General features: G+C 36.7%; 2 protein-coding genes across 2 annotated transcripts; both read left to right on the forward strand.

Annotated features, from left to right (window-relative positions):
• Positions 1-289: 289 nt before the first annotated feature.
• On the forward strand, positions 290-5,979 carry HOXC10 (homeobox C10). Its single transcript, XM_075262907.1, has 2 exons — positions 290-1,142; positions 5,678-5,979. The coding sequence occupies exons 1-2, from the start codon at positions 368-370 to the stop codon at positions 5,953-5,955; spliced, it is 1,053 nt and encodes a 350-aa protein (XP_075119008.1). The 5' UTR covers positions 290-367; the 3' UTR covers positions 5,956-5,979.
• An 11,460-nt stretch (positions 5,980-17,439) lies between these two features.
• Positions 17,440-20,312, forward strand: HOXC9 (homeobox C9). The gene is made up of 2 exons (XM_075262908.1): positions 17,440-18,182; positions 19,659-20,312. Exons 1-2 carry the CDS (start codon positions 17,615-17,617, stop codon positions 19,901-19,903), a joined length of 813 nt encoding a protein of 270 aa, XP_075119009.1. The 5' UTR covers positions 17,440-17,614; the 3' UTR covers positions 19,904-20,312.
• The last annotated feature ends 3,145 nt before the right edge of the window (positions 20,313-23,457 follow it).

Genomic DNA, 23,457 nt, shown 5'->3' on the forward strand with positions numbered 1-23,457 from the left:
GATAAAACTTGGGAGGATTTAGGCTTTACCTCTGGATGTGTCCTCTTCTCCCTGGACTTGCGATTGTTCATTGGTAAACAAAACCGCAGCGTTCTCTCCTTTGTTCAACTTGAAGGTGCCCGCTGCTATACCAGACAAAAGCTGATAGATGGCGCTCTTGCTCCACGCTCGTTTTGCAATTCCCCGACAACTTGACCCTTGTGACGTCACCCGCGTCTGAATCACCAAGGCCATTTTCAATCCTCATTGGCCTGGCAGTCACGTGGTGGGGCCAATGCCTGGATAATTATGGTGCTGATATTTTTCCCTAAAAAAAAAGATGTCAGCCTCTGGCTGTAGTATTCCTCTTTAAAAAGCCTCTCTGAAAATGTCATGTCCCAGCAATGTGACTCCTAACTCGTTTTTGATGGACTCTAGCTGCAGAGGAGACAATTATTCCTCCAACCAAGGGATGTATATGCAGTCTGGGAGCGATTTCAGCTGTGGGATGATGAGAAACTGTGGGATTGTCCCGTCTCTTTCCAAAAGAGATGAGGTGAATAACCCCAGCTTGTCTCTCAACTCTTACCCATCTTACCTATCTCAACTGGACAATTGGTGTGACCCCAAAAATACTTATAGGATTGAGCAACCTGTTGCAAGACAGCTCTCCTCCTGCTCCTTCCCAACCAATGTCAAGGAGGAGAATGTCTGCTGCATGTACAGCGCTGACAAGAGGGCAAAAAATGCCACAGAGGCTGCCATGTACCCCAACCAGATGCCCGACACCAGAGCCACTGACCATGAGGTGCCAGTGCCCAGCTACTACCGGGCCAGCCAAGGCTACTCCATGGAGAAGAACCACAACAACAACGACTTTGAGGCAAGTTTTGATAACAGGACGAGTCTGAATCCAAGAAGTGAAATCCTGGAGCAGCAACAACCACAAGCGGGGGGCAAGGTGGGGTTCCCCGAAAACACCAAGACGGATAACCAGACCTTGGCCACCAACTTGAGCACCAACCCCAGCAGCAATACTAGTGCTAATGAGATCAAAACTGAGAGGAGCCTCCCAGCTGCCAAACTAGCAGCACCAGAGGCAGACAAGGAGATGGCCAAGAACACTGACACCAGCACTGACAACTCTGACAACGAAGCTAAAGGTAAGAGACCTACTGCCCAGTCACTGACCTGCATGTATAGCGCTCAGCTACCTGCACAGACCCCAATACGTGTACTGGAAGGGGGCTAAATCCTGAAAAAATATCATTGCACAAGGTCGATAGACAAGCTGTGTAGTTCTGCTAAATTTATCTGTATATCTGCCTACTTGTGCTGCTTATTGCATTAGAAAAGAAGTCAGAATTAGAGATTATCTGCTGGTGGTAAAGGGGGCTGAGATCTGCTGTCTGGCTGCATTTGGGGTATACTTTTTACTTCCATATTTGTTGTCTTGAAGTCATTCTGGGGTAATAGTAAGCGGCTTGTGTGTGTCAGATGGATTGAGACAGATAGATAACTAAATAGATACATAAACAGATAGATACGTAGATAGATAGACGATACATATATGTTGGTTTCTCTATCTACCTATCTATTCGTCCATACCTAATTTCTGGGTATATAAATATCCAACCCACTACCATTACATATATATATATATATATATATATATATATATATATATATATATATATATATATATATATATACACATATGTGTGTGTATGTGTATATATGTATATATGTGTGTACATATATATATATATATATGTAATATATATATATATATATTGTGTGTGTATATATATATGTTGTGTGTATATATATATATATATATATATATATATACACTGTATATATACATGTGTGTATATACATATATTTATATGTATTATAATATACACTGTGTGTATATATATATATATGTGTGTGTATATACATATATTTATATGTATTATAAAATATGCACTATTATATTCTTGTAAGAACTTACAAATATTAAAATAATACAGCAAAAAACTATCTATCTATCTATCTATCTATCTATCTATCTACTATACTATATAAATAAAGAGTATACATGTATATATATATATATATATATATATATATATATATATTTATATGAGATTGTGAGACTTACAGAAAATGGTAGATATTTTATATCCTATGTTCTCTGTATTATCTGTGTGCATTTCTTCATTTCCTATGTATTTGTGTGTCCTTTGCACAGCTAATGCACTCCAATGTATTCGTTTCCATTTATAAATGTCTTGAGTCTTTTGCTTTATTTATTTCAAGACCAAATCGTGCAAGTAACAGAATTTCTCAGGGCAATGCTATGAGGTTGCAGTAAAGTAAATGCAGTATAAAAGAGAATGTAAGCAGCCATTCCTGTAGTAAACACAGTAGTAGTAATAGTAGTAAGTGCACATTGTATGTTTATGTCTGGTCAAGATCTGAAAGCTTTGGGACTTGTTTACATTAAGGTGCAGTTTTCTGGGCTTGTTCACTGAGATGGTGACTGTTTAATGGTTAAAATATTTATTTTTATTTTTCACTTTCGTAAATGTATTTTTCTATTTATATAAATGTAATTCATGTATTTTTATATTTATATAAATGTAATTCTTGTATCCAACAAAGTCAAGTTTACGAAAACAGATTCTTCAAACTCCAAGCAGTTTCCATTCTTGATGTGTTCCAGATGTTCTATTAATTTGCAGGAAATTAGCATAAAGACAATAGAAAATAAGGCATTTCAGGGCTTATGTAGCCATTGTGACTGATGCTTTTATTTCCGGTGTAGTTTTGTGCTAGTTTGTTAGACTTTTTGTGGGTCTTCCTTGGCTGTTGTTATATTGTTGGTCATTTATTTGTTGTCTGTGTGCAGTCATTGCCTGCTGTGTAATGGTTTCCTTTGCTTTTATTCGTTGTTGTCCTAAAGTTGCTGTAAATGTTTGTCTCCTGGTGTAAAATGGCTTATTTCCTGCTCTAGAGCCATTGCTGCAAGCACACAACTACATTGCTGCTCCATGCAATCTGCTTATTGCACTTTATAACATGTAAGGATGGTTATAACAGGGGTGTAAAGAGGGTAACACAGGGAATATACCAGCTATTGTTACCCTGTGCTAAATACCTGGCTCACATGGCAGCAAAGGACTGATCTGTTATCATGGAATGTATCCATCGAATGCAACAAAATATCACCAACATCCAACTGCCATGTCATATATGAGCCCATGTGTATATTATACATGGCACATATAGGACATGGCAGTGCTCGCATTCACCCATACTGCTATACACAGGCACCCTAAAATATATGTCCAGATGTACCATATACATATACACAAATAATGCACAGAAATACAACAAATGCGGCAATGAAGAGACGCCATACAATCTGCACACTGACATATGTACATCATGTGTGCACAAAGGACATTCGTATTTACTACCTTATACTATAATATACACTTTTATATATATGTACACATGACCAAATTTTACACACACACACACACACACACACACATATATATATATATATATATATATATATATATACATCTGCATGTATCTGTAACATTTGGACATGTGTGCATGTATAGAAATTTGTAAGTGTAAATATATATATATCTGTAATATTTGGGCATATGTATACACACACACACACACACACACACACACACACACACACACACACACACACACACACACACACACACACACACACACACACACACACTGCTTTTCAATCCAACATGTTAGACTATGGCCATGAGCACACTGTTACTTTGTTACTTTGATCCATACCTTCACATATACTAGACAGACACAAAATATGCAAAATATTGTCTTATTGTCTGACACTAAAGTGTGTGTACACGTGAAGGTCACGTATATGTATATATATGCACATATGTACAAAGAATATTTGCAACTCCTGTATCCTGCACACTTATCTACATACATGTGGAATCACATATGTAGTTTATGTGACTGTTTTTTTTATGCAGTTTTCCGAACCAAACACAGGCAGGGGTACAAAAAAGATATAAAAGTGTGAGGTAAAGACAGATACTTCTCTCTAGTGTTTGCCGCAAAATCTGCCTCTAAAACGGCATGTGTGATTTCTGCCTAATATACTATATGAGGAGCTGAAGTCATGCTTAGTATATACATAAGTACATGTGCACACGTGGGATCTGGATGTGTTTGCATTTGGCTAGGTATAACTTAGTCACACTAGCCACATGTCCGCACATTATACAAATATCACAACTACTTACAGCTAGTCTGAGACTGCAAATATACACTCGTAGTGTCAGTATAGAGAATAAAATATATAGAGAAATATATAGCCAGCCAGCCTTATACTATAATATACACTTTTATATACGTGCACACATGTCCATATGTTACAGATTTAAACATAAGTAGGTAGACAGAAAGATATGTGGGTAGATAGATAGAATTTAATGAATTAGTAAATAAATAACTAAACAGATAGATAGATAGATAGATAGATAGATAGATAGATAAAATATAGATAGATAGACAGATAGATAGATAGATAGATAGATAGATAGATAGATTATAGATAAATAGATTTTAGATGGATATATTATAGATAGATACATATATAATTAATAGATAGATAGATAGATATATAATTAATAGATAGATAGATAGATAGATAGATAGATAGATAGAGATAGATACTATAGATAGAGATAGATACTATAGAGAGATAGATAGATAGATAGATAGATAGATAGATAGATAGATAGATAGATAGATGACAGATACTCACCTAAACCAAATTGCACATAAATACAAATGAAATAATCCAAAGCATCTTCGTGCTGTACTCTCATTGATATTTGTGTATATGTGCCCATCGCATCAACCATCATATGTCCTCTTGAGAAAAATATACACATAAACCATCCATACCTTAAGTAAAATATAATTATATATATTCATGTCGAAATTATTGAAAATGAGTGTTTTAAGACTGCATTTTTGTAAATTCACCTATATGGCGTATAGATAGATAGATAGATAGATAGATAGATAGATAGATAGACAGATGGATAGATTGATATGATATGATATAGATAGGAAGGAAAGAAAACGCAGCACACACATATATATATATATATATATATATATATATATATATATATGTATATACACACACACACACACGTGTATTTACAGATGTGTGTATAGTAAAGCTTTTTAGGAAAAAACAATCCCTAGATAACTTTTTGCAGAGTTCATTTATTTTAGGATTCAGTCAATTAACAGACAAGAATTAGCACTGATGAATATTCATTGATCTGCAGAGTACAAAGTTATGTTGCACTTTCATGCTCAAGACCCTTCCCCATTGTGTGTGAGCCCCCTGTACTACGTGTGCCATGCAGTCAATGCTATGGAGCAGGATGGGCATTGGACTCTATGGAGCTGAATAGAAGATACAACAATAGTATCTGCCAGGCTGGGGTGAATGCAGCTTTGTCTTGGCTGGGCATGCGGTTATTGTGCCCTGCTGGTGTGTGTACACACGTGTGTGCAGTCTGCATAGGGTGCCAGCTGTAATGCATCTCCTGCCACATAGGAGAGTATCTTCCTATAGGTTCTTTCCTGGGATACTTATATTTAATATTATCTTTAACAGAGGATATAAAGGCAGAAAACGCTACAGGAAATTGGCTGACAGCTAAGAGCGGAAGAAAGAAAAGGTGTCCTTACACTAAGCATCAGACCTTGGAACTGGAGAAGGAATTCTTATTTAATATGTACTTGACCCGTGAGCGCCGCCTAGAGATTAGTAAGAGTATCAACTTAACAGACAGACAAGTGAAAATTTGGTTTCAAAACCGCAGGATGAAACTGAAGAAAATGAACAGAGAAAACCGGATTCGAGAACTGACATCAAATTTTAATTTCACTTAAAATAAAGGAAGGAAGAAAAAAAAATAACATCAACATAAGGAGTCCTGAAGCATCTCCTAGGCCCCTCTACTCCACCAAACATAAAATAGTAAAACCTAATCCACACTTGTACATTTTCTAGGTCATTAATGCAAGGCTTTAAGATAAAGCAGGTAGTCAGTATGTCAGGCTAGGTGGCCCCTTCTATCCCTGCCTATGGTTGTACATAAAGACAGGCGCTTCAATATAATGCATGATCCTATTATATATTGCATCCTTGTTTCTATGTATAGATGGTCAGTGAGCCAGCTACTGAAATTGTATTTTAAGTTATTTACTTTCAGCACAAAAACCTCCAGAGACCTTTTTTTTTTTTTAATCTCATGACCCCTCCAAACCATGCTTTAAAATAACCTAAAAATAATGAAAAAAAAAATCAAATATATATATATATATTAAAAAAAAAAAGCTAAAAAAAAAAATCAACTTTGCTTTCTTACATCAGTGTAACCTGTATATTGTATCTGGAACTCGAATGACAAATCGAATTTTAAATGTTTGTAAATGAGAATTTGCAGTGAAGTTATGAACTTTTCTCTCTCTATAAGAAAATATATATAGAAATCTATATCTTATGCAGTTTCTTTATCTGGTCCACTGCATATTTAAGTAAGAAAAAAGATAAGACAGTATTGATAATCCTTAAAGAATTACATTTCTCGTGTCTGTTATTTAAATACACTCTGTATGTGACATTTTTGCATGTATTTTCCTTTGTGGACATAAAAAAAAAATAAATTTCCTAGAACTGAGATTACTTGAGTTGTTCTTGCAGTGCCTTTCCATAGCAGCCTGGTCTCAGCCAGGGTTATCTATTTTAATATTCTATTTATTGGGGGTCTTTTGATTCTTGGAAGGCTTAGAGGAGACCATCTTAGCTGGGGGAAGAGAAGGGAGAGAGCATAACGTTGATTTAAATATTATCCAGGTGACCACAATAAGTCAAGGTCATAAAACAGTAATGTCAGGACAGTCTTGCTAAAGCGGTGGAGGTGGATTTTATGATCTGCAAATATAATGTGCCGCGGCAGTAAAAGATGCATTTAAAGGTGACTCCAGAAGAGGGAAGGGACTCATAGTCTGTGCTGCAATCTTTGGATACACACTACTTATGGCTTTGGGTGCTCTTTTTTAAGAAAGAATCAGCCACTGTACATGGCAAGGAATAGCCAAGCAGGACAAAGGGATAACATCTCTATACCACAAGGAAAGGTAAGACAGCATGGTTTTTTTTTACTCCTTATTCTGATGATTGGCATCTGAACCTGTAGTAATGGAGTTGTGCATGGCTCTTACACTGCATTATGTGAGTTTGCAGAGATGTTTTGCTTCCTATATTATTGATTTACTGTCTAGGATGGAGTTGTATAGAAGGAGCCTAGCCTTGTGGATCATGGATTCTTCTCTATTATCATGCTTTGTTGTGTTTGGAGCAATAGTCACAACATTCTTGTTTTCTGGCATACTATCTCCTTGTATTGGCCTCCAGGGCTATGTGTTTGCTGTCTGTACAGTCTACGAAGCCTGTTTTGGAAGCATCCAGGTTAAGTGCATGGATCCTGACATTGTGCTGAATGCTGAGCTATGTCTGCTCCTATCACTCCAGGATGGGATTGAGATACCTTGCTAAATGAGTTGGATATCTGAGCATTGGGGAGGGATGAGAGGGGTGGGGGGCTGTGAATGAGCACATCCCTTTTCCTTATTAAGGGTTTGTAAATGAAAGAGATGAAAATCTGGAAATGGCTGTGAGCTGTGTTATCCTGAGGCTGCCCTGAGCACTGGAGATGACAGCATCTACTAGACTGAGGACTGTGCAAGGAGGGATATTCAAGCATTTACACCCATTTCTTTCTCTTTTATTTATGTTTTGCTCCCTCCTCTTCTTTTTCCGACAAGGGATTGTGGATGTTGCATCTTGTCACCCAGCTGATCCGTGGTTTAGGTAGTTTCATGTTGTTGGGATTGACTGTTTTAACGCGGCAACAAGAAACTGCCTTAACTACGTCAGTTCGTCTTCATCAAGGACAACGATTTCCTTTAATGCTCTGCAAGTGGCTTCCTAAGAGGGCGAGTGAACAGATCCTCTAAGGATGCCAGTGCCGGGGAAGTAATGGCAGGGAGCCCCTCTAAGGATGCAGGTGCCCCGAAAGGAAGGGGAGGGAGACCCTCTAAGGATGCCAGTGCCAGGGAAGGGGAAGAAGCCCCCATAAGGATGCAGGTGCTAGGGAAGAAAGGGGAGGGAGCCCCTTTAAGGATGCAAGTGCCAGGGAAGGGGAGGGAGCCCCTCTAAGTATGCCAGGGAAGGGGAGGGAGCCCCTTTAAGGATGCAAGTTCCAGGGTAGGGGAGGGAGCCCCTCTAAGGATGCCAGCACCGGGGAAGTAAGGGGAGGAAGCCCCTCTAAGGATGCAAGTGCCAAGGAAGGGGAGGGAGCCCCACTAAGGATGCCTGTGCCCGAGTAGTAATGGCAGAGAGCCCCTCTAAGGATGCCAGCACCGGGGAAGTAAGGGGAGGAAGCAGGGAATGTAGAATCTCAGCCCTGGCTGTATCTAATCTGCTCTCCTTGCTATTGTTTCCTGTCAGAATGAGCCTCCTCAGATTATTGTGGCCAGACAAAAGGACTCTTCCTGCAGAAATCCTATTAAATTATTTAGCTATATAGCCCTAAACCAGATCCCAATGACAGAGCAGTGTTCCTGGCAATGAGAACAGGAGGTTGCATTTACAAGGAGTTGTTAAATGCTTCATTTCGTGACTTCTCGAGGAAATGGGGGGTTTATGCAGGAATATAATATTTCTAAGTAAATCACAGTCTGTGGAATCGGATCCCCACTCCACCTTAGCTTTACTGGGAAGGTGACCTGTTCTCCTGTTACAATTTCACAAACCCTCCATTAAAATTACCAGACTGTAGCAGACAGAAAATATGTTGTGATCGGCCATTGTGTACAGTGTTAGGTAGATCCCTGCAGTCCTATCTGGATCCTGGGCCATTGGCAACAATGACTTTCATCCCAGAAAGAAATAAAAGCGAAAACAAATAAATGAATAAATATATGTAAGAGAGAATGAATGTTACAGCTGGATACCATATACTTAGGATATATTTCCCTAGCCTCATTTTTTATGTAGACCATATGGATGCAATGTAATGTGGATGATATTATATTATATTATGCTCTACATGTGCACTAGGGACTATCACATGTTTAGGAATATTATATCTTTCATTAAGTCCTTTCCATGGTGCGACCTTAGGGAAATTGGTCAATAATCTATTTACAAAATGTGAATGTCTGAAAATGAAATAAAATGCAATATACCAAACATATCTATAGAGTTCATAATTTTATATGAATATTATCTGCTATCAATAAACAATTATCACATATATGTATAAGTGACCCAACAGCATTTATCTATCTATCTATCTATCTATCTATCTATCTATCTATCTACAATATATGAATATGTAATATAAGCATAGTTATATTAATAACATCTATGGTATTAAATTTCTATCATGTTACACAACAATATACTTAATTATCCCAGACTTTATGTGTATAACACGTATATATTTTTATCTATAGCTCTATTAGAATATTAGTAGCTAAACGACCACATATACTTACATACAGGCAAATTCGTCTATATGTCTCTATCTATCTATCGATCTATCTATCTATCATCTATCTCTAGCTATCTTCGATCATTTGTGAATTGATACATTTCTATATATTAATAACTACCAGTTATACGAAATAACCACATACATATAAGCATGCATACATAGCTAGCGGCCACATATACTATATATAAGGGGCTTGCAGCATTGTTCATTTATCCTTTTTTATTTATTTAGTTAATTGACATTAATTTTATAAGATACTATTGATGCATTATCAAATACCCAATAGTCTTTGATCCAAACACTATACATGTCTGAATGGTGGTGATACCAGGCAAAGATGTTGGATTATATAGGTACCATCCATGCGGCACATAATCTGCATTCAGGTACTATATAGAAAAATCTCCTGCATTGGATTAATAAAGGCACAGCCAGCCATTCCTGCTGATGATTTCCCTTAGGTACAGAGGAATTCAGAAATAGAAGGTTGATGAAATAAATAAAAACTCCTGGTTTCCTAGAGCGATGTTTGAAGACTGAATTAATCGTAAATAATACAAAGCCCAGTTTATGGTATAGAATATTTGGTCCCAGTATATGTGGTTGGTTCCAGTATATATGGATGGTTCCAGTATATGTAGTTGGTTCCTAGATATGTGTTTGGTTCCTGTACGTGGGTCCATTTCGAGTATATGTAGTTGGTTTCACGTATATGAGTTTGATTTCCATTCCATACGATAGGATGGGTTCCATATGGATTTCATTTGTGCTTTGTACATCTCAGGTCTTTATTCTTAAGGTTTGAATGGAACATTTAGTGGCACAAAACAGATTGTATAACACTCCTTAGAATACAATGATGATTCTGTGTCCTCATTCTCTCCGTATTCTGGGTATATTCAGTTTTTGTGGTATAGCTATCAGCAGATTGAAAATTTTACATTGCACTGATAGTTCTTCTTAGGCTGGTTTATTATTCATTTTACAACCATTCTGGAACGTGTGAAAGGTCTCAGGGCCTGTAGCCTACAAGGAGACTATTAGCATTCCTTCCAGTCTGTAGAGGACCTCCTTAGGCATGTTGTATGGTAAATTATTACATAGATGTCTGTTCATACAATAGGTAGGTGATACAAGTCTATCCAGTATGTATTAGGCACGATTCCCCAGACAATACCGCTTCCAGGAATATTACATTATACAGTTTCATTTAATCTGAAAGTAGAAAACACGTGTTAGTATTGTCCCCAACACAAGTAATGTACTATGTATGAATATAATCTATACATGTAAGAACCCAAACACATAGAAATACAGAGACAAAACGCATAAACACTATATATATATATATATATATATATATATATATATATATATATATATATATTCACCTTATTGTATATACATCTTTGGCAGGAGTCGTTTACATATAGTGTACATTACTTAAAAACTAAAAAAATAAAAATACATATATATATTTTTTACTAATATATAGATAGATAGATAGATAGATAGATAGAGATATTAGAAGAAAATTCTCAGAACCGGTTCCTGCATATACAACTGTTCCCAATACGTTGTATCTATGCAACTTACACAAATAACTCACCATAAAGCTAAATATACACTATCACTGACAATCATATCAATTCGTTTACTGAGAAAAGTCCAAAGAAAATGCACACAGTCATGTAGAAATGCATACACTTTCAGACTATAGTCAAGACAGGTACAGAATAGATAGATAGATATATAGATGGATAGATAGATAGATAGATAGATAGATAGATAGATAGATAGATAGATAGATAGATAGAGATAGATGATAGATAGATAGATAGATAGATAGATAGATAGATAGATAGATAGATAGAGAGAGAGAGATAGATAGATAGATAGATAGATAGATAGATAGATAGATAGATAGAGAGAGAGATAGATGAGTGAATGAATGAATGAGATGGCTAGATAGAAGAGATAGATGGAATATTATAAAACTGATTAAAACAATAAGAAAATATTTATTTTCAACATTCACTGAAATCAAACAAAAATCAGATGCAATCAGAAATTCTTGAATGAATGTGTATATATATATATATATATATATATATATATATATATATATATACATATATATATATATATATATATATATATATAATTTTATGAATGAATACTTTATGAATTAATATGTCTCTGTGTGTGCACGATATCCGTGTATGAGTGCATGTGTGCATGCCATGTGTTTGTATGCATTATGTACACAGTATGCTTATATGAAGTTATGTATGATCCATTGTGGGAAATATACATATATGAGCGAATAGTTTTGGATAGTCTTTCTTGTATGTTTGTTTGAGTACACACTCTATCTATCTATCTATCTATCTATCTATCTATCTATATACAGTTAGTTAGTCAGTCTGAGGGTCTGACTTTCTGCTCATATCTGTTATGCCTGACACAGGGGTGATGTCTTAATTGTTTGGGCACAAACAAGGACAATATCATCTCAAGTGCAGGTTCCCACTGAGACTTGTGATAGTGAATATTAAACAACATGATCCTTTTCCTCACACTGCTGAGAGGGGGAAGTTACAATTTGAGCTTTAGTTTAAAGAAAAAGAGTTTTCCAGGCAATCTGAAAGGGAACTTGTGGCTGTGAGTAAATTGGTGCTAGGCTGTAATTGCACGAAGGAATTTTTAGTACACCGAGCTCACACCACTGAAATTAGTCTGGAATCCAAAGTCATTTCACATGAAAATCCCCTCTAGGGAACTTGTGGCCATTGCAGGGGCAGGTAGAGGCACTTTATGGCTGTAGTATTATCTCTCCCAGTCTTCTGAGGTCTTTCCCTTTGATAGTTGGTGTCTTGTGTACTTCCTAACCCCCCACAAACACAGCCCTCTGTGTCTGCTGGAAGGCTAGCAATCATTGCATTGTACTATCTCACATGGATGTGCCATTCACATCACACACATTACTAGTCAGGCCGCTTCCTTCCTGGCCCTAAACTAGCAAACACCAACTGTAGTGAGATAATACTACATAGCCATCATAGACAGCCATAATAGTATTTACTCCATATTATTTCCAGATGATCTGGACACTAAATGACTATGTGCTCAGATGTCGGCTGATGAGTGCCAAGGAAATCACATAACTACTAATGATAATAACTTACATTTACTTTAATTAGCTTTCTTTTCTTTTACATAATAACTTTATATTAAAATGTGTCAAGTAGGCTTGTCATAGATAAAAAGACTGAAATATGCATATATGGAGGGCTGCCTTCTGTCTGTCTGTCTATTTGTCTGTCTCGCTCTCTCAAATCAATCTAACTATCATCCGTCTGTCTGTTTTTCCGGTTGTCTGTTTATCTGTCTGTCTATCCATCCATTTGTCAAGGCTGTTTGTCTTTCTGTCTATAGATTGATCTGTATTCATGTCAGTTTTGTCTGTCTAGCTACACTTGCTTTCCAAGGAATGAAACAAATCCCATTATATAATTGTCCACAAGTGACTTCTGTACATGAGATTTGTATATGTGTGTATGTAATGTGCATGTATATGAGTGAGGATTTAATGTGTATATATGTGAATATTTTATGTATATGTATATGAGAGAGTATTTTATGTATATGTATATGAGAGAGTATTCTGTGTGTATGTATATCAGTATTTAATGTGCATTTATATGAATGAGTATTTTATGTGTATGTATATGTCTGTATTTTGCTATCTATCTATCTATCTATCTATCTATCTATCTATCTATCTATCTATCTATCTATCGATCTACACATTCAAGAATACACTTATAGAATTGTCTGTATGTACGTACTGGAAGATCCGTATACATATAAATATAGAAGTTTACTTTTAATGTTCCCTATCTATCTATCTATCTATCTATCTATCTATCTATCTATCATCTATCTCTTTACATGTCTGAGTGATTATTACAGACATTCACATAAGGGTCTAACTTTACATATATACTATCTATATCTATCTATCTATCTATCTATCTATCTATCTATCTATCTATCTATCTATCCAATGTGTCTATTATCTATTTATCTACTCGCTCACTCTATCTATCTATCTATCTATCTATCTATCTATCTATCTATCTATCTATCTATCTATCTATCTATCTATCTATCTATCTATCCATTCATCTAACTATGTCTGTTGTTATGCCTATCTATTTGTAGATCTATCTATCTAGGCTCAATATGCTGTAATATATATGTATATTTTTGTACGTATCTAGGTACGTATGTAGATATGTATGGTCTATGTACGTATGTGTGTATAATCTGTTTTATCTATCTATCTATCTATCTATCGTTCTATCTATCTATCTATCTATCTATCTATCTATCTATCTATCTATCTATCTATCTATCTATCTCTCTCTCTCTATCTATATCTATCCATCTATCAATCCATCTACCTACCTATACATCTCCTGTGCAGAATATACTGTTCTGTCGCTATTCTATAGACTATGTAGGCGCAGTACACACTATATGACAGTATAGTACACTCCTGGCCTTGTGATACACACAGGGTAAACAATGATATTGTAGACACAATACACACTGATGAGGACAGGTTAGACAAGCAACACAACATTAGCTAGACAAGAAATAAGGAATCTTACGACACACTAAGTTCCCAGACGACACAAGGACAGGACATTCTGCTCATTACCTTGATTGTGCTGCGTCCGGTCTGCGTTAATTTTGCTGCTCATCTACATATTTGTATGAACATTGCACTACATCTCCCATTATCTCCAAAAAGTACAGAAAAATGTTTATGTATTAAACCGAACTTGACGGTGTTTATTGAACCATACCATGGAGACAGCCAAGCCACAAAATGGATGCTTGGAGAGAGCATTTGTCTGTCTGTCAAGTATGGCGTGAATGTGTCTGCTGCCTGCAGTCCAAAGACCATGATGGATAAACCAGATCACTGACAAGTCCTTTGGAAATCTGTGGGACAAAGGGTGCTATGGCTCCCATTAACAGGATATTATATTGAGGTGATTCCTTTCTCTCCCCACCCCATCTGCAATTTTCAGAGCTTCCCCGTGTAAACTCATAAAACCTGCAACTGGGAGGGAAGGAAAAGGGGGCCTTCACTTCAATGAGTTTGCTTTTTATTCCACCAGGCCTGTGTCTTCAAGACATCTTGGCTATTTTTTTTTTTACTCTCCAAGATGCTTGTGCTTCCATCGCTCAATTCCCTGTGCGTTCCTTTTTTTAACACTAGCAGCTCCCCAGAATGAGTGAAAATATTCATACTGTATACATCATAGATTTTCTTAAGGAAACAGATATATAAAACCTTCTTCCCTGGATGTTATTTATAGAGGAAAGACACAGAGCAATGAGTAAGCCTCATTTTCAGCATGACAGTAGCATTCACCATGAATAAACCAAGGGAGAAAGTTGCAATAAAAATTCAGGGGATCCCACATGGTAATGTGAGAGTCTTCATATTTCCAGTGCACTTGTGTTTTTTTTTCTTCTGTGCTGTGCTGAAGATCTGTATTTGGAAAAATGAAATCAGTAGCCAAGCTCAGAGCCAGGAGAAGGCAACTGGACGGGATCTATAGAGGCCTGCAAGAAAACAACACATGGGATATGCATATAGGCAAAAGACTGGCACATAAACACATTATGGATAGGAAGTCTTAAGGCGATTTCTTCAGCAACGGATCTTCATCTCCAAGGCTGGAAGATTCGACCTAGAAGGTACTGTGATCATGTTTTATTCTAATTCTGTCGTATGCAGATTTCACATGGTTAATATGTTAATTTATTGACGTGTCTGGAGAATTGGTAGTCTGTGGTCTTCATTGTTCTTAGACTCTTTGGAGAGATAATCTTTGGAAATATATGAAGATATGTTGTGTATTGTGGCAAGCAGAAGAGCTGGGAGAGATATGGCTTCATGTGGTTTTTATCTGATTTATCTGAAATTGTTGATAATAGAAATTTGCATTAGAATGGATTTCTCGATTCTATCTGTCCATCTGTCTGTCTGTCTTGTTTTATATATATATATATATATATATATATATATATATATATATATATACAGAGGACATATAGATAAATTAATTAATATATGTATTATATGTATGTATATATATATAGATAAATATACATATAGATGTATATATATACATACACATACAGATATATATATATATATATATATATATATGCCATTGTGCACTAGATAGAATACAATATACAATGTTATGATCTTGTTTCTACATGTATATACAGGACTCGCTTGTGTTACAGTTTTGAGGCTGCTTATATCTGAGCACCAAATAAGCTTCATCTATAGGTTGGATCCCTAGAAATCCTCTATTGTGTGTGCAGATATTTTGGGCAGATTGCTGCCCATTTACGAGGCTGAGTAATGTCTTATAATATATTCTTCATCCCATCATGTGCAACTTAACGAACCTGAGAGATTCCTTGTAGTGACAGAGATGCAGCTTATTGGGGTCTCACACAGTGGGGGAGATATGAATTAATAAAAGCATTGGCTCAGCGAATCAGCTTGTGTATGGATTGTGTAGACATTAAATATACATTTCATTATGCCTGTACAATTGTTTTATCTGCTGCTTGAGTCTTATAGATGTCAGGGTTTGGCTTTCCTCTATGGATGTGTAAATCTTGCATTATTCCATGTATTTGCTGTGATTATCTCCGTGGCTTGCTCTGTGCATGGAGTCCTAGTGCTTTGTATGGGTTGTATATACTATATACTCCATATCCTATAACCGAAATCTATTAGAGTGTATTGTAGAATCGCCCATTATTTACTGCAGCTCTGGCTTTCCAGTGCAACAGTAAAAATGAGATTTATCAGCAATAAATGGACTCTTTATGCCCATCATTTGGGGCAGAATAAAAGCAATATATTTCTAATATCACAATGCACGGTGTCTGCACACTTGTGTCTTGAATTGTAGCGTTAAATGTGAAGGAATCCTGAGTCAGAATAAGGGGGGTTATTTAGTGCAAAGACAACGGTGGTACTACAAGTTATCCCAGGGCATCCTATTTCTGAAAACGCAGGAGGAACTTTGCTATAACTTTTGCCTTTTTTTACAGTTGAAATCCAAACCTTACAGTTTTGTTTAATGAACGACACGTTTATGAACAATCCAATGAGCCTCGTAAATTTTTTATTGAAGGACATAAAAACATCCAAGCCTGAGCAGACGAATACAGACATCCATTGAAAGATGGGAGTAGCTTAGCACTTTTATTCTGTGCAAATGTCTCTACTATGAGATCTTTTCCCCTTTCTTTGGCTTCCAGTTCCCTGGATTTCAATGCCCTGCTGATTTGTAAAGAAATATACCAAGTGGTACAGGGGGCATTGACAATACACATTATTCCCAAAAGTGAAACCCACTTTATTTCCTAGCAGTATAAATAGCAGGAAGCTGATTCGTGCTAAACGAAATGCAGAAATCATAATGTATTTGTAATGAAAAGCTATGTCCTGGACTGTACTATATATCCATTCTAGTATGCTGGCAGCCTTACAGAGAGGAGACAGAGATGAATTGCGTCAAGAAATAGTCCCCTTGCTTCTTCCCATGCCCACAGCACTTACATCTCCCCAAGATTTCTTCACCATCCCCCTAAAAGTGCAGCAATGCAGCAGATCCTGCTCAGGTCCAGCAGCTCCAGGGTTCTGTTTCCCACATTATTTCATCTATTTTATGAGAAGCAGCTTCTATACAGGGATACAGGCAATGGGACCTGCGCATTGATCTACACTGTATTTTTTTTTTTTTTTTGTAAATACAATCACGTGGTAGGCAAGAGCCAATGACAAGCTTGAAGGGCTGAAAAAATAATTACCTGCCCTGATTGTTCTATGAGCAGATAAAAAGTACACATACAGTTCATACAATAATCTTATGAATGTAAAAGAAGGGGGAACAATGTCTGCGTCTGGTCCTATCAGCAACTATTATGTGGACTCTCTGATCAGCAGCCATGAGAGTGAAGACCTCCTGGCTTCCAGGTTCCCCACCACTGGGGCTCATCCAGCAGCTGCACGACCGTCAGGATTAGTCCCGGACTGTGGAGATTTTCCTTCCTGCAGTTTTGCCCCGAAACCTGCAGTGTTCACCACGTCTTGGGGTCCTGTGCACTCCCAGTCCTCTGTGGTCTATCACCCCTACACCCATCACCAGCCACACTTGGGCACAGATGCCAGATATATGCGCACTTGGCTGGAGCCCATCTCAGGGACCGTGTCATTCCCAGGGTTTGCAGCAAGCAGCAGGCACTACGGACTCAAGCCTGATGCCTTCCCCAGCAGGAGGGAGTGTGGCCCCAGCGATGGTCGCAGCTACCCGGATTACATGTATGGTTCCCCCGGAGATCTGAGAGACAGGCCACCTCTGCACACCATCCCCTCCCCGGAATCTGAGGCCATCCTTTCCAGCAAACACAAAGAGGACAAGTCTGAATTGGACCCCAGTAAGTTATTAGAGTCATTCTTGTTTACAACCGGAGAGGGGGGGAGGAGGAATTATAACATGTACTAGAGTCTCCTCCATAAAACCAAATTACCTCCTTAAACCCAGGGCCCTGCCCTAAACACACAGCCTGCAGGAAGAAGACCTGGCTGCTGCATTTACAAAAGAAATAGGAAGGGATCTATTAGGGCAGGCAAGCATGGGTGCACTTCCTACAAGCCATTTATTTCCCATGTCCAGCTCAGGGACACAATCCCACCACCAAATCCCTTTCATTGCATCCAGCACTGCAGCTAAAAATCCTTCTCAGGGATGGATGCAGCCTCAGCAAAGAGGAAACACCTAGCCCTGGCTCATCAACCTGCCACATCCTTATTATTGTATTACATGTAGGATTTGGTGCAGGCTGCAGCCCTGCTTCTTTCTTTGACTGTCCCAGCAGATATATAATGCCAAGGGAAGAATGTCCTCGCAGGCATTGAGCTGTGTGGGACAATTGAACAAACAACGTATTAGCTGTGGTTTTATGGTTATGGCCAGAGCAGTTCACACTGACACAGGGTTTCCTTTAATTGTATCATCTTCAAAGTTTAAGCCCTCTCTGCTTAAGTTTAATAGGCTCCTGTGCCATTGATATATCATCAATGTGCCGATCACAAAGCACATGGGCTAATAGACAAGGAGACACCTGGCAGTCACACATTTTATTAGTACAATTAGAAACTCCAAATGATAGCCATACAGTCCCTGCTATGTAATTATATTAAATGGGACTCGTACACATAAGCATCTTTCCACCATGATGGATTTATTGCTATATGGAAATAATTTACCTTAAAGATATACTTTAGGAATATACAGGATACTGGCACTAAGCACAAGTCATATATTATTATTGTTCTTCATGCAAGACATGAAAAAATAAAATGGAGAAGATCAGAGGAGAGTAAAGCCGGGCTGACACTTAACAAAAGCATCATCATATAATATGATCTATAAAATGTAATAACACATATAAAGTGTAATAACACATACACATATTAATATAATAGCATACACATATAAATGTAATAAGACATATACATATAAAATGTAATACATACACATATATCTTGCTTTCTACATTTAAGGGCATAGTGAGTTCAGCATCTTTAAAGGAAACAGGACTTGTTAGAGCCTTTTATGGCCTTGTGACAACAAGGTTTATTTTATGATTGTAGTCTGACAATGGCTTCTGCTACTCATGTGCTAAATACCTTTAAGTGCCAATAACCATTTTTACCACCCTAAACGTCTTCACAAATGATAGATTCAATTCTCCACCATATTCAAGAAATAAAATTGTCACTTTAAGAGCCCATTTTGGAATTCGGAGGGGACGTAGAATCTTTAGAACCAAGGAAATGTCAATATTTACATTAGAACGTTGAGACTTTCAATCCTGTTCCATTTATTCTGTATTTCTTGCTTTCTCCAGATAACCCAGTGGCCAATTGGATCCATGCACGTTCCACAAGGAAGAAAAGATGTCCCTATACAAAATATCAGACTTTGGAACTGGAAAAGGAATTTTTATTTAATATGTATCTAACCAGGGACCGGCGCTATGAGGTCGCCAGGGTTCTAAATCTCACTGAAAGGCAAGTTAAAATTTGGTTTCAAAACAGAAGAATGAAAATGAAGAAAATGAACAAGGAAAAGACCGACAAGGACCAGCCCTAGAAGTCCTCCTCACCCCATCCTAACCCCCTCCATATAAGAGATATGTGAAGAAAACATTTTGTTGTGGGCTCAAGCATTATCAGTAATAATAATTTAATGACTATGAATGTGGAGATCTGTGTTTAGCGTAGATTATAAACACACAGGCATTTTGGAAGCACAGGCTTTTATAAAATGCATTTACAAATGTTCCTCTTCTCTGTCTTTAAAGGAAAGAAACAAGAAAAAAAATCCAAGACAAAAACAAAAAAAAAAACAAGAAAGTACTTGAATAATTTTTTTAGTATTTTATTTTGTAACTTATACTTATCCAGTGTTAATTTTTATTTGAAGAAGTTTGTGAGTGCATATTTTGTATAATTCAAATCGGGAAATTACCAGTATGTTTTGTTATAGTATTGAAAGTATCTTGGATGTATATATTTATGTATTTTATTCTTGTCACAAAAAAATAATGTTCAGTATTGTTCTGTTCTGCCTGTAGATCAGCTCTATGTAAATATAGAAGACTGCACTATTCTGCTTTTGTGTGTTTTGTGGTTGCAATTTCACAAAAAGGAAAAAATATATATCTCACAGATCGCCCTGGGCCAAAGGATAATCCAGCCTGAGTGGTAACAAAAGTAGAAGCCTATTCTTCTCTGTGTAAAATATATTTCAGCATTGTTGCATTTAGGATACTTACGGTTATTTAGGTTCTTCTGAAGATCAGCTCCATTAAAGCTTATGTAGGGATTCTTATGAATAATCTTTCTAATATAGAATAAGTAAATGTCCCTGACAAGACTTTCCCCACCATTGGCGGCAAATGCAGCTCTGAAAACATGATTTTTAGAGTAAAGCTGTATTTGTTTCATTTGCATCTGACTTCCAACTTTTAGAATACACGACACAGTAATTTATAGTCTCAGTCAAGAGAAATGTCAGGTTTGGACAATAATAGAGGGCCACATTCCTAATTTAAGTTGCTTCCTGCCAGGACTGCCTGCCTTGGGATTCCAAGTCTTTGCACATTCCCCTGTTTTTTTTTTTTGTTGCAGCAGCCTGTATAGAAAAAAACTCTTTTTAGCATCCATATATACATTGCACGATACTATATAACTTTAGGTAGTCCCATAGCAAAGTGCTGACATTTTACTGTCTTATTAAAGGCATTTATAGGCAGGGGGAATGATATAGTTAAAGATTTTATAGGTAGGATGAATACAAGTAGGCCACTTCACTAAGGATGACTGGCTAAGAACTATAGTGGTCAGAGTAGTCATAAAACTTCACAAGGGAGGCAGTTAAATTTATTAATCTTGGGTTAATACGGTTTTAATATTGTATAGCTACAGGCCCATATAAAATAAAATTAACACAACTCAACCCCCTCATAAATGTGATAAATGCGTAATATATAGTAAATACAGGAAAGATGAGTAATAGAAAGATTTATTTATTTATTTATTTATTTATGTCTGTTTATGAACAGTCTTTTTGTATTATTTATTGGATATATCGCTTGATCTATAGCAGAGATGTACTATATAGGATATGATGATATGTGGACACGTTGTGGCTGGAGATGAGTATATACTATTATACTTTTCTGTATAGGTAGATAAATATATTCAGAATATTATCATATACTCAGGCAGTTCCTTCATAATATATTCTGATAGATTTCTATATATGTAATCATGTCTAGTGTCATACACAGAATCAATATAGCAGTATATTGTATTCTATTATATTCTGAATATTTCTATATAAAATACAATGATATAGCTTTATATTATATACTGCTACATTCTCACACGTACTGCAGGGTATATTACTATAGGAATATTACATAGTAATACTTTCATTAATATGTGACAATATTAAAATGATATATTTATGTGCAGCAGATATCAAGCTCCTCATATGTATTATGCATGGACACATATTATCTATGTAGCTGCATATCTGCATAGGTGATAGTGATATCAGTATATACTTTTATATTGAATAGTGCATACATTCCTTTTAAGGAAACAATATTCTTCTACAATATATATTGATACGTTACCAAATAATATATCAATATATGTATGTACGTATAACGTGTGAGTGTGTGTGTCTATTTAATATGAGTGTGTAGTGTATGTATGTCTATTTAATTGCATTAATATATGAGTATGTGTAGTGTCTATATATGTGTATCTATTTTTTCCATCAATATAGGAGCATGTGTATGTCTATTTAAATCAATATATGAGATTGTGTATATGGGTGTGAATGTGTGCACGTGTTTAAAAGCATCAGTATATGAGTGTGTGTAGTGTATATTATGTGTGTATTGTAATATATCCATATAAATAAGTGCAGTGTGTGAGTGTACACTATACCCTACAGTCATATAATATATGTGTTTTAGCTTTATAATATAACATTACATTTTTTGCACGTATATAGACAGGGCGCTATAGTAGTAACACAATATGGCATGAATCTAATATAGTGATTATTGTTGCATATAGCACAATTATATCTCTGTATAGTATTTTTATGTATCCATATTTTATATCTTTTAGGGATACACACAGATACTTTCCATTCTATAGAGAAGTGTTTAGGGATTGAACAACTAGCAGTAATATAATACCAGCTTGGTGATACAACAATGTATTTTGTGATTCTAAGAGACCAGGGCTAGGAATGCCTATGTAGAGCTGCAGAAGGTTACAATCTTAAAAGACATCTTGCTTCATGTTGAATTGGTTGTCCAAGGAAGGGCCCCACATTATTATTATTCAAATCCATGTCATGCCAAGGACAGATTTAGTGATGTGCACAACCTTAGGATGCCTGACCGCTCCAGCCAACCAGCTCTTATTATTTCTCCCCTCTCAGGACTTATTAGAATATAAATATAATCTATTTACCCAAGGGGGGGCTTTGGATGAAAAAAGTGGTTGAATACATTGTGAGGGGTTTATGCAGAATATTGCAAATTCACATACACACAAACAAGCCCCAAAGTCTTCTCCATCCTCAAGACGGGATCTGAGATGTCATTGTCACCTCGACAATTGATCAATCAGTTTAATGTCCCATGATGGGAAGTTTGTCTTTCACATGGAGAAAGACTGGGATAAAGAACAAAAAATATATATGGGGGGACAAAGGCAGCAGGATCAAGTCCATCTGCATGTCCTACTATATACAGGAGAGGGTGCAGGATATTTCCAGCATTGCTACATTGTCAGGGTTATACTATGGCATATGGCAGCCGACTGACATCAAATAATCCAGAGGCTTTTGTGAAGGAGATAAAAAGCACAGGACAGTGGTTTTAGGGCAGGCAATAGGTAGAACTTCCTCACAGGGATATAGCTTTACAGCCCAGGCTCTCTTCAATGGAGGTGAACAAAACAAGAGCACAGCTAAGACATAGGGCTAAGACATAGGGCTAAGACATAGGGCTGGCTAGACGTCTGGCATTAATTGTTTTATGGTGTAAATAAGGTGCATTCTCTGCTCTTTGAAACCGGATTATTGGAATGTTTTGTCTACAAGCAATGACCAGG

The sequence above is a fragment of the Leptodactylus fuscus genome, chromosome 2 (genome assembly GCF_031893055.1).
Source record: "Leptodactylus fuscus isolate aLepFus1 chromosome 2, aLepFus1.hap2, whole genome shotgun sequence".
Classification (NCBI taxonomy): Eukaryota; Metazoa; Chordata; class Amphibia; order Anura; family Leptodactylidae; genus Leptodactylus; species Leptodactylus fuscus.